At 48.1% G+C, this 13730-nt stretch overlaps 1 protein-coding gene across 1 annotated transcript; it reads left to right on the top strand.

Annotated features, from left to right (window-relative positions):
- The first annotated feature begins 636 nt into the window (after positions 1–636).
- Positions 637–13730, top strand: Srd5a3 (steroid 5 alpha-reductase 3). Its single transcript, XM_075943081.1, has 6 exons — positions 637–908; positions 7201–7343; positions 8486–8521; positions 9032–9229; positions 11742–11876; positions 12858–13730. The coding sequence occupies exons 1-6, from the start codon at positions 688–690 to the stop codon at positions 13115–13117; spliced, it is 993 nt and encodes a 330-aa protein (XP_075799196.1). The 5' UTR covers positions 637–687; the 3' UTR covers positions 13118–13730.

Genomic DNA, 13730 nt, shown 5'->3' with positions numbered 1-13730 from the left:
TTGCTGGAGCTGCTGCAGCCCACAGTTAACAAGACCTAGAATTTCTTCACCAATGCCCTTCCAGAGGTTAGTCCTGAGTTTGCACAGTGATCCCCATTGGAGCACACTGATGAATCTGTCTGCTACTGGTGGCCCAGTGCGATACTAACATCCTTCAAAACCTGACTCTTGGGGGACCCTTTGGAAATCCAGGCAGGAATCCAGCCTAGACATGAACCAAAATTTCTCTTTACACCTTTTCGCAGCAGTAATCGTAACAGTCCAAGTTTACAGATACCTGGGCTGGCGAGAACCTGACCACTAGAGTTGGATTCCACGTGCCTGGTGAAAGGAGAGAACCAGTTCCCCCAAGCTATCTTAGGTTCCAACCACACATCTTGATATGTTCCCACTCCACTAAACAAGTAAATAAATGCCATTTATTTCTTTTAAGGACTTGTAGCAGGTGTTCTTGCATGTTTCTGCAGAATTTCAAGGTGGAGTTGCATCTAGGAATGCCTGTGCAGGATTAGAGGCGATGAGAGTCCAAAACGCTGTCCCCATGAAGCCGGTGGGCAGGAGCAGCGCCGCTCTGGAATGGAGAGCCAGGGCGGGGACGCGCGGCCCCGCCCAGGTGTCGCGTCATAGCCAAGCGCGCCGCCGAGGCGGGAGGGCGGGTGGCGCGCGTGCGTAGCCCGCTCCCGGGCCATGGCTGGCTGGGCCGGGGTCGAGCTCTCGGCGCTGAATCCGCTGCGCACGGTGTGGCTGGCGCTGGCCGCCGCCTTCCTGCTCGCACTGCTCCTGCAGCTGGCGCCCGCCGGGCTGCTGCCGAGCTGTGCGCTCTTCCAGGACCTCATCCGCTACGGGAAGACCAAGCTGTCCGGCCCGCTCCGCCCCGCCGTCTGCAGGGCCTTCGATGTCCCCAAGAGGTAACCGCGGTGGCGGGGCGCGCCCGGCAGGGGGCAGCCGAGGCTGCGCGGGCACGCGAGCCTGTGGCTGCCCAGAGCCGTCCCCGGAAATGACTGAGCATCCCCCAGGTTGGCCCAGACCCTAAGGGTCCGCCCAAGCGTCTTTTCCCCAAATTCTCCACTTCCCCTTCCCAACACTCTTAACTTGAGGTCGTGGGATTCTGTCGACATGGAGACTGGGTCTTCCTTGATTTCCCCAGTTGTCTCCCCAATCTGACACAGTCACAAAGGAGGTCTAGAGGGTACCATCCTGGAGCATGGCTGACACGCCGCGCCTGCATCTCAGCAGGTGCGCTAGCCCCATCCCGGAAGGTTTCACAACGTTGTGAAATACTAAAATCATCCGGACACAAATAGAATCTACTCCGAATATGTGAGACTTGCTCCATGGTTTTCTTGTTTTTGCCCCACGTTGAATTCTGTATATAGATGGAGCAGTCAGTTTAGCACCATTCTAGATGGTAAAGCTGTGTCTTTTCTTTGAAATGTATCATACTTCTGTATTTCGAACTGAATTTGAAGAATTGTGATGGGTTCGTCTAGGTTATTTTCAAAGTCTGTAAACAGTGCCCACCTCTGCAGATGGTGGTGGATCCGCCAATGAACACAGAAAAGTGGGCTGGCCACAGCTCTCTCTTGTCTGTTGGAGAGCGATCTATCAGGGGTTCAGTCTGAGACCGGAGATCCACAACATTGTGAAGAATGTATGGTGTAGTGGCAAAATGGAGGCACGCCAAGTGGCTGGTACAGTAAAGAGATAAGGCCCCAAAGAACCGTTCCTTAGAGGTTCAGTTTTAGACATGTGAGCCAACTCTGCCATCCTGTTGTAATCAGGTTTGATTGGCCTGTATCCCTTTCTGCTATATAGTAATTGAGTTTTTGGCTTTTGAGAAAGGTCCTAGTGTCCCTGGATTTAAAAGCACATTTAGAAATCACTTCTGCCCTTTCTGGCTGTGGATGGGGCTCATCAGCTCTTGTACTCCAGCCTGTCATTGTATAACAGCCAAGAAGAGGTGAGCTTTACCTGTGCTCATCCCTGTAACACTTGGCACTCCGGGCTTCTTGTCATTCCAGCACTGTTGTGAAATAATTATTCTTTCCTTTTCCAGAATTCTAGAGCAGAACCTTCTGTGGTGTCCAAGTGCTCTGAGGTGGTGGTGGACGTTGGTGTTTTCCCCTAAATTGTACTTTATTTTTCAGTACTGGGGAAGGTCCCACAAATCCAGGCCAGTAAGGAAAGGCATTTTTAAGTGAGGCAAAGAAAAACCAAGGGAGCATTTGCATCAAAAGTGACAAGGTCTTCAGAACACATGGCAACAAAGCCCTCTCACCTTTCTTCTTGCCGGTCATTTCCTTATTGCTGCCTCCCATTTATATGAAAAGGTAGTAGCTAGAGTTGAGTAAAGTAGCATTCTGCTGCCAACTTTATACTTCTCTCTGGTTTCCAAGTATCTTCAGTGGCATTGTGATTAACACTTTTCATGAGCAAAAAATAAAGTATAGTGTATTAGAAGCCACAGCTGAGTTGCCCGTGTGTCACGTACTCAAGACTCTCATTGCTAAATACCTTTCTTCATTTCGTCCTCATGTCAGGCCTGTGAGGGACATGTCATTGTCACCATTCCCACCCACTTACGTACAAATTCAGGCTTGTCTCACCAGTGAGGTGGCAGCCAGACCTTGAATCCCGCCTGTCGGCCTACAATCCCAAACTCTTAACCCCCGGCATGCCTCCCTGGCAGGCTCTTGCCCCATGCAAGCCTGAGTCATGTCTGAGAGATCAAATGGCTGTGGATTTACTCCCGGAGGGTGGCACTTCATAATGCCTTGGTTAATCTAGATTTTATAATATTTGGTCACCTTAGTCAGTGTGCTTATTACTTAAGTATTTTGAATAGGTTTTCCTTGTGCAAAATGTAATATCATCCTCAGAAATGAAAATTGAAAAATAAGCCTGTGACTTTTTTTTTATATTTATTTATTATGTATACAATATTCTATCTGTGTGTATGTCTGCAGGCCAGAAGAGGGCACTAGATCTTATTACAGATGGTTATGAGCCCTGATGTGGTTGCTGGGAATTGAACTCATAACCTTTGGAAGAGCAGGCAATGCTCTTAACCACTGAGCCATCTCTCCAGCCCAAGCCTGTGACTTTTATGCTTACAAATAGGTAGCAATGAACCACGTTTCTTCAGCATATGTGGTAGTACTTAGGTCATTTAGTTTGTAGTTATTTTCTCCTAAGGAAGCAAGAATAAAACCCAAGTTCCTGGAATGTTGTTTTCTGTTCTCCAGTCTGGTACTAGCTGTTCGTTTGTTTGAGTTGGCGGTGGGGGTTGCTTGTTTGTTTTGTTTTTTAATCAAGGCAATAACTGCTTTTCTTGTTTTGATTGAATTCCCAAAAAGTCTGTATAAATAAGTGATCACAACCCAAGAGTCCCATTGTTCTTGGCTTCCACAGTAGATGGAAACACTTCTGTTTCTAAAATTTCAAAATAGCGCCAAATAACGCGGAAACTGTTATCACTGCATGGGGCTCTGCCTGTCAGGTGCTGCCCAGTGTCCAATCAGCAGTCGGGATCTGTGGATTGGATTCGGGTTACATCTTTATCTTCATCAACCTCCTGCTGAAAAGTTAGCACTTCCTTAATCATGAACATCATCAACAAACCACAGGACAATAGCAGTGTCTCCAAGTTTTTGATAGAATATAGTACATTAAAATAAATAGTGAAGACCCCTTGAAACAGTATTGTTTCTATAGCCACAAAAACATAGTAGTTATTCACCTCTAGGGCTCCTTGTCCAATGCGCAACAAACGCATGGGTTCCTTATGGCGTCAACTGGACGTTTAATGACTGGATTACCTAGATGTCCATTCAGTTCTTTGCTTCGTATCCTCCATGTGCATTATGCTTGTGGTGATGTTTTGAGAGGGGCCTAGAGCCTGTGTCCCCAGCGATAGCTGTCTCAGCTCGTGCCTAGAGGCAAAAAGGCCCTCCTACCAGAATGTTTGGAACAGAGGCTAAGGGGTGGACGCTCAGTTGCTTTGGTGGTTAAACTAGTTTCTTCTGTGAATGAGCTATTTGTCCTTGACGCCTTTGCAGTGCCAGTTTTCCCAGAGGGCCTGCTCTTAATCTCTGCACTAGTCTAGGCTCTGTGGAGCTGATAGGCAAACAGAAAAATATATCAACCAATTTCAAAGAGGCAGAATCTTTTCTGAGCTGTCAAGTGGTCCAGAGGAGACCCAGCAAGGCTATTGGAGCAGGAATAAGAGTTTCGAGGTGGCACTACCTAGGGGCGGAGGGTGGAATGGGGAGAGAGCCTCTCGGCAGAGCCTTGTGGGCCAGGATGGATTGGGACTCTGTTCCGGGGAATGGAAGCTGCTCTGTGGTGGAAAACATTGCATCACAGGACATAAAGGATGGCGCCATTGTGTGAGTGAGACTGGACAAGAGGCTGCTGTGTTAGTCCAGGAGGAAGATGGTGGCCCCGTGTGGATTACAGCTGAAGCATCATGGTATCCTCAGGTGTCAAAGGTGGGGGTGGCATCAAAGTACTGAGTGCAGGCCCAGTCACCTGGGTAGTATCCTTCCCTAATTACCCCCAGGCTTACCTGGCTTAACTCCAGGGCCAGTTTCAGCACTCAGTGCACGTGTATGTAAATAAGACTGTGTCCCAGACTCCAGCCCTATGCAGTCCTGTCTCCCTTCTGACTTTTCGTCCTGTAACCTGCTCCCGCTGGCCCTGTTCCAGCTCTATACTGGAACATCCTACCCCAGAGCCTTTACATCACCTGAAAATACTCCCTCTCAGCCGGTCCGTGGGTTAAAGCTTCGTGATTTTATCTTCAATGGGGCCTTCCATACCTGCCTTAGTTAGAATGGTAACGCCACACTCCCCAACAGACCTATCTCCTCCGTGCCATCAGCCACAGCCCATAATAATCATCCAAGTGGTGGTTAGTCAGAGGAGTACCCACACCCAACCTCGTGCAGTCAGAAGATTGCTGTGTCCCTGCTCCCGGGACCTGGAAAACAGCTCTTCTAGGAAGCAAGTTATGGAAGGAGGAGGGAGCAGAGTGTCTTCCCCCAGAAGGCAATGGGGATTGGAGATCTGCACTTGGAGTCTTCGCTGTCTCTTTAACTACAAGCAAGCAATAGGACCTCCTGTAAAGACCTGAAAGTGTTTCCTATAGAAAGACATTCAGACAGCAGGATAAATACGAGACTGAAAACAATACATTGTGTATTTAAACCAGAGGTGCCACGGAACAAGAAGAGCCGTAAGGCATAGCCCAGTAATTCATTCGAAACTGATTCACTTGCCTTTAGGTGTCCGGTAAACTGGCTGTGTGTGTTACCGGGCTAGGAAAACTGGTTCGTGCACGAGTGTCTGAAGACCAGAGGGCAACAATGTGATGTAAACAGCAGTCATTCTAGCTGCTTCTAAAGCCAGCTGCTGCCACCACTGTGACCTTGGATAAGGAACTCAGCCTCTCAGAGCCAGAGCGAACTGTGGAACTGTTGTAAAGATGAAATGGCATGCCCCTTCTCAGGTCCAGGTCCCAGTCTGCACCCTTTATCTCAGGACTAGATAGTCTCTGTGTCCCCAACAGATGGTTACATCCTTTATCTCAAGACTAGATAGTCTCTGTCCCCCAACAGATGGGCTACATTCTTATCTCAAGACTAGATAGTCTCTGTCCCCCAGCAGATGGGCTATATCCTTATCTCAAGACTAGATAGTCTCTGTGTCCCAAGCAGGTGGATTACATCCTTTATCTCAGGACTAGATAGTCTCTGTGTCCCCAGTAGGTGGGTTACATCCTTTTATCTCAAGACTAGATAGTCTCTGTTCTCAATAGATGGGTGTTTAGTCATTTTTATTATTATTTGTTTAGGGGTGTTTTGCCTGCATATATACCTGGGCACGATGCTCATACCTGGTGCCCCTGGAGGCAGAAGAGGGAGCTGTATCCCTCTTTTACTGGATGGTTGTGATGGTTGTGAATTGCCATGGGTGCTGGGAATGGAACCTTGGTCCTTCAGAAGAGCAGCAAGTTCTTTTAACTGCTAAGCCATATCTTCAGCCCCTCAGAAAGATGTTTTGAAACTTTTGAAAGGATTGAATAATGATTTTCTTTCTAAAATGTGTGGTGTGCCTAAAAGGATCCCCATTAACAGCAACAACAACAACAACAAAAAGCCTGCATCCTTCCAGGCCCTGTGTCCCCTGCCCTCTTCTCCAGATCCTGCCACACAGCCACAAGGGAGCCACAGATGCAGCACACCCAACACACACCCCTCTCACTGCCTTTGCAGCCTTTTCCTTTGCTTGGAAAGTGTGCAAGGTGACCCCACTTAATAGTAAACATTTTAGGTCCATCCATTTTCCTGCAAAATTTTTAAATTCATGTAGAAGGTTTAGACTTGGAATGTATAATATTAAATGAGGTCACATAACGGAGGGAGGAAGAAAAAAAAAACTCCATGTCATCTCATTAGCCAATGAGATGTATATGTGCAAACACATATACATGTGGGTACATTATAACATGAAAAGAGAAGAAAAAGGCTAAATACACAGGGTGAGGAAGGACTGGATGTACGTGCTGGACACAAATTAAAAAAGCAGATATGTTTTTCTAGTTCAAATTCCCCCACAAATTTTTTCGGTTTTGGTGGCAGATAAGTGCACAAACTATATTAGATATTAAAAGGGTAAAGCCTAATGTGTGCTCCACAGCTTCTGCTCTGAGCCCACTCTAACAATATAGAAGTGTGTTGAGTTGTGTAGACCTTGGGTCTAGTTCAGTTCCCAACATCCACGTTGGAAGTGTTCTTCCAGCTCTGCGTCTGGTTGCAGGACACTTGCGCTGCAGCTGTATGGCTGGCCCTTACTGCAATCCTGTTTGGGTTCTAAAAGACTTCCACGGATCTCACTGGTATTGGCATGGTCTAGATCTTCCTTGTAGGGAGCTGCGGCTCCTTCTGAGAACTTGGGGGCCACTCTTGTTACCCAGAGATGAGACCGTTAACGGATCCTTCTCCAGTCCAGTTTAACAAGTCTCATGATTTGAAAGTACATTTTGAAACATTCCTACCTGCAGGATTCAGGTTCTGTTTAAACCAAAACTCTATTTTGGGAAACGGATGTGTGTTTGGGGGCGGGGTGGCAGAGGAGCTCGGGATCCTCTGACTTGCGAGGTCCTGGCTGGCGGTTACCTAACTCTTCCTCCTGTTGCAGGTATTTTTCCCACTTCTACATCATCTCGGTGTTGTGGAATGGCTTCCTGCTCTGGTCCCTTTCTCAATCTCTCTTCCTGGGAGCACCTTTTCCAAACTGGCTACGTGCTTTGCTCAGAACTCTTGGGGCCACGCCATTCCGAGGTAATTTGGCTCTCTAGCCTGTTCCTGGTTCCTGGCTGCAGTTCACCAATCAGGCCCCTCTGCAGGGCCTGGAAAGTGGAGGGCAGACAGGGTTTGCATGACTGGTCCGCAGCCTCGAAAGCCTGTGTTGAATGCAGGGCTGGCTGCTCTCCCTCTGATATTGTCAGTATGCTGATAAGCTTACAAAGAGGGCCTCACACATGCTGGGGAAGCTTTGGGAATCCCTGAGTTTGCATTGAAACATTTATCATATTTATACGGCTGCAGCCAGAATCATGCCTTGGGGCTCACAGAAATTTGATTTTTAAAAATTACCTTTTGGTAAACATTGAAAAAGGTCTGGTAAGGTGGATCAGTGGATAAAGGTGTTTGCCGCCAGGCCTGATGGTCCAGTGTCCATCTGCAAGAACCACATTTGAGAAGGAGGAGACAGACTCCTACGGGTTGTCCTCTGACATCTTCACAGCACACACACGCATGTAGTTACACGCATGTACGCACACGCACGAGTAAGTAGTTAATTAAAATTAAACAAAAATGGCTTGTTATATTGCCAGTCTTCAGTTAAACAATGAAACTGTGAACAGCTGTTGGCCGGATCATTACAAAATAGCATTTAACCGGCCATAGCAGCAGCTCCAGGCTCGGTGGGGGAGGGGGCGGGGAGGGAGTTCTGATACCTGGGCATCGCTTTGTTGCTTACCATGGTCATGTAAACAGAAGGTTAGATTTGAGAAGTTTTATTTGTTTTATCCTGTTCATAAAGAGCTTAAAAACTGGGTTTTAATTTACTCACAATACAAAAAGAGCAAAACAGATCTGTGCTGGTAGAAGGAATAACAGAGTCCTCAACTTTGGGACAGCCCGACACAGGGTCATGCTTAGAAAGGAACACTAGGGGGTGCTAGTCAAGCCTTGGTTCTCAGCCTGCGTGCTAGTAATAAGTGGGAATTAGTAAAATTTCACCAAGCTGTGTTCCTGTGATTGTGTCCATGTTACAGCAGACTAGATTTCATGATGTTTAAAAACGAGCTTTCTTCACACTCCTTGGTGCACGCAGTGACGGGCCTGCAGGAAGGTGGATCCTGGGACCCATGGTCTCTCGGAAAGCGTAATTTCTCCTTTCCTTTCTCTTTCGGCAGCACTGGAGCTGGAGTCCAGAACCTCCCAGATGCTAGGCAAGTGCTTCACCGCCCAGCCCAGCTCCCGTCCTCTGCTTTTTACGTCTAAAAAGAAACACCCACCTGTTGGATCCCCGTCTCTGTCTCTGCCTTTGTGGGTGGGTGTGGCCCCGGGATCCCACCAGATAGGACAGTACCAACATCACCAGGAACCTCTCCCTGACCATTTTCATCTAGCAGTTGGTACAGGAACTAGAGACCCACGGATCCCGAGTCCTGAGCACACAGACCCTTCCTCATGTTGTCCATGTAGCCTGAAGGCTCTTAAATGATAAAGTAGAATCAGAGAAGCGTCCTGTCCCCTCTTCCCACCATCCAGGCACTAGCTGACCACATGGCCGTTATTCAGCTTGTGTCCTCACAGCTTGAAAGAGGAAGACATTAGTTTGAATGGCTTCTCCAGCCCTCTGACTCCGAGCCTGTGTGAGGCTCTGTTTCAAGTGGGTAGGCAGAACGCTTGGCTTAATGCTGGAGGAGCCCCTGACCGTGTTGCCTTCTGCTCTGCAGTGGGTGAGCTGGCTCTGTCTGCCTTCCTGGTGCTGGTGTTCCTCTGGGTCCACAGCCTGCGGAGACTCTTCGAGTGTTTCTACGTCAGCGTCTTCTCCAATGCGGTGATTCACGTCGTGCAGTACTGTTTCGGGCTTGTCTACTATGTCCTAGTCGGCCTAACCGTGCTGAGCCAAATGCCCATGGATGACAAGAATGGTGAGTGGCCCTTGCAGTGCGTTCAAGTGTCGTCACGTCAGAGGGTAGACATGTCAGCCATGACATAAGCAGCCAAGCCTTGAGTGACAATGGTAAGGTACAGAGTATTCTTGAGACCTGTAGAAAGCACAGGAGGCATGAGACGTCCAAAAGAGGAGGAGAAGGGGGCATGGGAGGAAGTGACCTCGCCAGAGCCCAGCTATCTGGGGGTGTATGGGGGAGAAAGAAGTTATGCGGGATTAAATCACAGAACTGTGAGATGAGGGAAGCACTTTAGGCCAGTAATTCTCATCTGAAGAAGGAAAACAAACCTTTCTCTTGCCCTGAGTTCTTGGGAGGACTGCCCGCATAACAAAGCCTTTTCAGCTGGGACAGCCTGAGGGAAGAGGACAGCCCAGTCTGGCAGTCACTGGAAATGGCCTCAAAGTGTCCGAGTGTTCTCTAGCAGGAAGAGCTCTGTGTGAAGAAGGAAGTGAGGTAGTTTGCTGTCTTATTTGGAAGCTGCATAGCATAGTTTCATAAAAGCAATCTGTGTGGACAGTATAGAACTCTGATCCTTTGGGGTGATTAGAATGGCTGTTTCAGTGCTGAGGTTAACTTGACATTGAAGCAGTGGGCTTTCAGCCCAGATCTCCTGCGACCCTTCTCTTCATGTTTGGGAGCAGGAAGAGGGTATCTAGTCTCGAGTCTCACGTCTCGGGGTGCGCTCCCTCCAGCCAGGCTCCACCCCCAAAGCTCCACAGACAGTGCCACCAACTAGAGACAAGTCCCTGAGCCTGTGCAGGGCATTTCTCACTCAAACCACCATGTTAACCATTAATCAAGTCAGGTTTTCCTCCAGCATCTTCCACTACGGCATTCAGATGCTCAGCCAGTTACTGCGGCTTTTCACCCAGGGGAACTTTCCAGAACTCCTTGGTTGCCCACCAGCTTTCTCTCTGTCTGCTTCTACTTTTTACTCTATAAAAATGTTTACAAAAAGACAGCTAAGACACACACAAAAATAGCCTTCCAAGCATTCCTCTGTGCCACTGCTTCATTTCACCCAATCACCCCTCACAGGGTCCCCTGGAGCCCCTGGGGCATCATGACTGGATTAGTTACTCCTCCTCTTTGTTAAGAACACTTGCCCAGCAGTGGGTTTATGTATTTTATCCAGGCGCGGTAACTCACGCCTCTAATCCCAGCATTTATGGCACGAAGACAAGAGGATCATTTCAAGTTCAAAGCCAGCTTTGTCCATATACTAAATTCCAAGCTACCCAGGTCTACACAGCCAAACCCTATCTCAAAAACACAAATCGAAATTCACCACCATAGTGGGAAACGCTGCATTTGGTGTTTGTAGGACCTGATAGAAATACTGTAGGTTTGCGTGTGCGCTAGGCCAATGTCCACTTAACGGAATTTCTTTAAGCTCAGATACTCTGTCAGTGATCAGGGCCCTTATGCAAGTGAAAGGCGTGTCTGCAGTCCAGAAGAACCGGGTTAGAACTGAAATCGCCACAGGTGAATTTGGCGGATTCTGGTTAGCCATTAGTTATTCTCAACTCACTCCCACTGTGGGTTTCTGTATAGAGTAGCGTGATCCTTGGTGCTCTTGCCCGAGTCAGCTTCTTAGGGCTTTGCCTTAGCTCCAGAGTCCCGGGCTTTTGCCAGTTTTCAGTGGACAAGTTCTGCTTCTTGAGCTAAGACAAGACTGTCCCATTCTGGTGGCTCTAGGAATCCTTCAGCGGCCTGCCTTCCCTTCTTGCTGCTACACCAAAATGAAGGTTGTGCTACCAGCTCTTCTGCTTTGGGAACAGTCTCTCAGACTAGGCTCGCTCTAATCCAGAAAGGACATCATTTTTAAGTGTTTAAGTTTTCTTAGCGTTTATGTTTCTTCTCTTTATGAGAGACCACTCACCCTTTACCTTAGGTCTTTCTACTAGACAGAACTAGGCAATGCAGTGCATACATGTTCTCATCCCCCTCTCTCTCTGTCTCTCTGTCTTTCTCTCGTATTTGTAGGGGTGGTTATTGTGTTTTCCAAGTCAGCCTTAGCTGGCCTTGAACTCCTGATCCTCTTGCCTCAGCTTTCCAAGTCCTAGGATAGCAGGTATGTAACCACTGTGCCTGGGTTAGCTCAGCTTTCTGTATTCGGGTTCTCTCTCACAGGGTTCTGGGTGAAAGCTCAGGGAGATGTTTCTTTAGAGAATTTTTTTCTTGATGGGAGAATGTAAGCAAGAAAGCTTAAAATAAGACTCAGTCATAGAAGCATAAAGCATCTCACCACACAGTAAGTCACTCAGGGATGAGCTGTTCTTGCCAGAAGCATTTGAAGAATGTTCAAGAGAAGATGTTGCTCAGTCTCTGCCTGTAATCACCAGAGCTGTGGAGACTGAGAAGCAGCTCTCACTGTCCAGAGGCAATATTATGATACTATAATACAAGATAACATGATGACGTAATTCTCGGAGCTCTGGGATTCTGGAGTTAGCATTGGCTGATAGGGTGGTTCCTGTTTCCATAGTCTATGTCCTGGGGAAGAATCTGCTAACACAAGCCCGGTGGTTCCACATCCTTGGGATGCTGATGTTCTTCTGGTCATCCGCCCATCAGTACAAGTGCCACGTCATTCTCAGCAACCTCAGGAGGAACAAAAAAGGTGAGATCTCTCCCGGCGCCTCCCAGATGGGCTCTAGCCCCCCGGGGGTGGCTTTCTCTGCCCGTCATTCCTTCCTTTCATGTCCCTGTCGATATCAAATTCTCATTTTTTGACAAGACACCTTCCTGAGTTGTGATCCTCCCATTGGTTAAATGGAGTGGCAGATCTCCCTTCCGGATCTGACAGTCTGTAATTCTGTCCTGTACCCACCTCTGGGGACAGCATCGCACATGTGACTGATCAGCGTGTGGAAAGCTCACATTAGTAAGGGGTAACGTGATCCAGCAGAAGGAAAGAAACTGAACTTCCGAGTTAGGCTGGACTGACTCCTCATGTGTGCAGTTTGTAGGATTCTTGTTTTATAGACGAGGAAACTGAGGCACAGTGAGACTGAGCAATTTGTGTGAAGTTACACAGATATCAAGTGGGAGAGGCAGGATTTGAACTCATGCACCCTGACTCTGGCATCTGAGCCCTTGTGTGCTGTGAGAACTGATGGGAAACCTGAACAGAGACTTTCAGATTTTTTTGTTTTGTTTTTTTTCTGTTGTTTTGTTTTGTGTTTATTGTTGTTTTTGTTGTTTTAAGATGGGGCCACTAGTATATCCCTCGCTGTCCTGGAACTCCCTTTGTAGGCCAGGCTGGCCTCGAACTCACAGAGGTCCACCAGCCTCTACCTCCCGAGTTCTGGGATTAAAGGTGTGCTCCACCATGCCCAGCAGGCCTTCTCTTTTCCTGAGACATAGTCTCACTGTGCAGCACTGGCTGGCCTCGAACTCACAGAGATCTACCTGCCAGTGCCTCGCAAGTGCTGGGATTAAAGCCATGCTGAACCACGCCTGACTCTGTGGTTGGTGACGGTGGAAATGTGCGGGGATGGTTGTTTTCCTACGGGGGTGGGGGTGGGGGTGATACTTGCTGGAGGTCCTGTCAATGGTTTAGGAGGCGGAGTGGTTAACCGCCGCCACCTTTCTGTTTCAGGTGTGATCGTTCACTGCCAGCACAGGATCCCCTTCGGAGACTGGTTCGATTATGTGTCTTCAGCCAACTACCTTGCAGAGCTGATGATCTACATCTCCATGGCAGTCACCTTTGGGTTCCACAACTTAACCTGGTGGCTGGTGGTGACGTACGTCTTCTTCAGCCAGGCCCTGTCTGCATTCTTCAACCACAACTTCTACAAGAGCACTTTTGTCTCCTACCCGAAGCATAGGAAAGCGTTCCTTCCATTTTTGTTTTAAGGCAGCCTTTGTGGTGGAGAATGCGAGCCAGGCGACAGATTCCGTTCCTAGAGACACTGAGACAAAGGGAAGTACACTTGCTGCGGGAATGTTTGCCATTCCCTGTTCTACTGCAGTGCTGCGGAGCATTAACTGGGAGAGCAGTGCTCCCGGAGAAGACATTCCTGCCAAGCTTTGCAGAGGCAGCCGACTGCAGTAAATGGGCATCTCTGAGCTGATTTACGGTGACACTAACCAGGAGTATAAACAGTTTTGCATGCATGCATGCTTGAGCCTCCCCCCCCCACCCCCTACCCCCTACCCCTCTCTCTTTTGTACAGGAATTAAAATGATCACTGAGTGTCATGGGATATCCTAGGTTTTTAATAAATGTTACATGTCAGTAACAACAGAAACCTCTAAAAATCATAGGAATGTGTGATACCACCCTAGTGGGTGCAGGGAGAAAGGAGTTTGTTGTTATTAGTTAACATTCTGAATTTTATCACCAGTATCTCCAGTTACCTGACCAGTGCTTTGCCTGCCCTGAAAACCAGCCTGATAATAAGTTTGGGAACCTCTTTGATTTAATCCTGTTTTTGACGTTTGTACTGAATAAAACTCGGGAAATAAA

Source organism: Microtus pennsylvanicus, chromosome 12 (assembly GCF_037038515.1).
Source record: "Microtus pennsylvanicus isolate mMicPen1 chromosome 12, mMicPen1.hap1, whole genome shotgun sequence".
Lineage (NCBI taxonomy): Eukaryota > Metazoa > Chordata > Mammalia > Rodentia > Cricetidae > Microtus > Microtus pennsylvanicus.
This window is presented reverse-complemented; position numbering and strand designations above follow the sequence as displayed.

Excerpts from the sequence above, each read along its gene's own strand:
- Srd5a3 (XM_075943081.1), top strand. The coding sequence starts at position 688 with ATGGCTGGCTGGGCCGGGGTCGAGCTCTCGGCGCTGAATCCGCTGCGC. Across the intron at positions 909-7,200 it reads GCCTTCGATGTCCCCAAGAG|GTATTTTTCCCACTTCTACA; the intron begins GTAACCGCGGTG and ends CTCCTGTTGCAG. Across the intron at positions 8,522-9,031 it reads CAGAACCTCCCAGATGCTAG|TGGGTGAGCTGGCTCTGTCT; the intron begins GCAAGTGCTTCA and ends TCTGCTCTGCAG.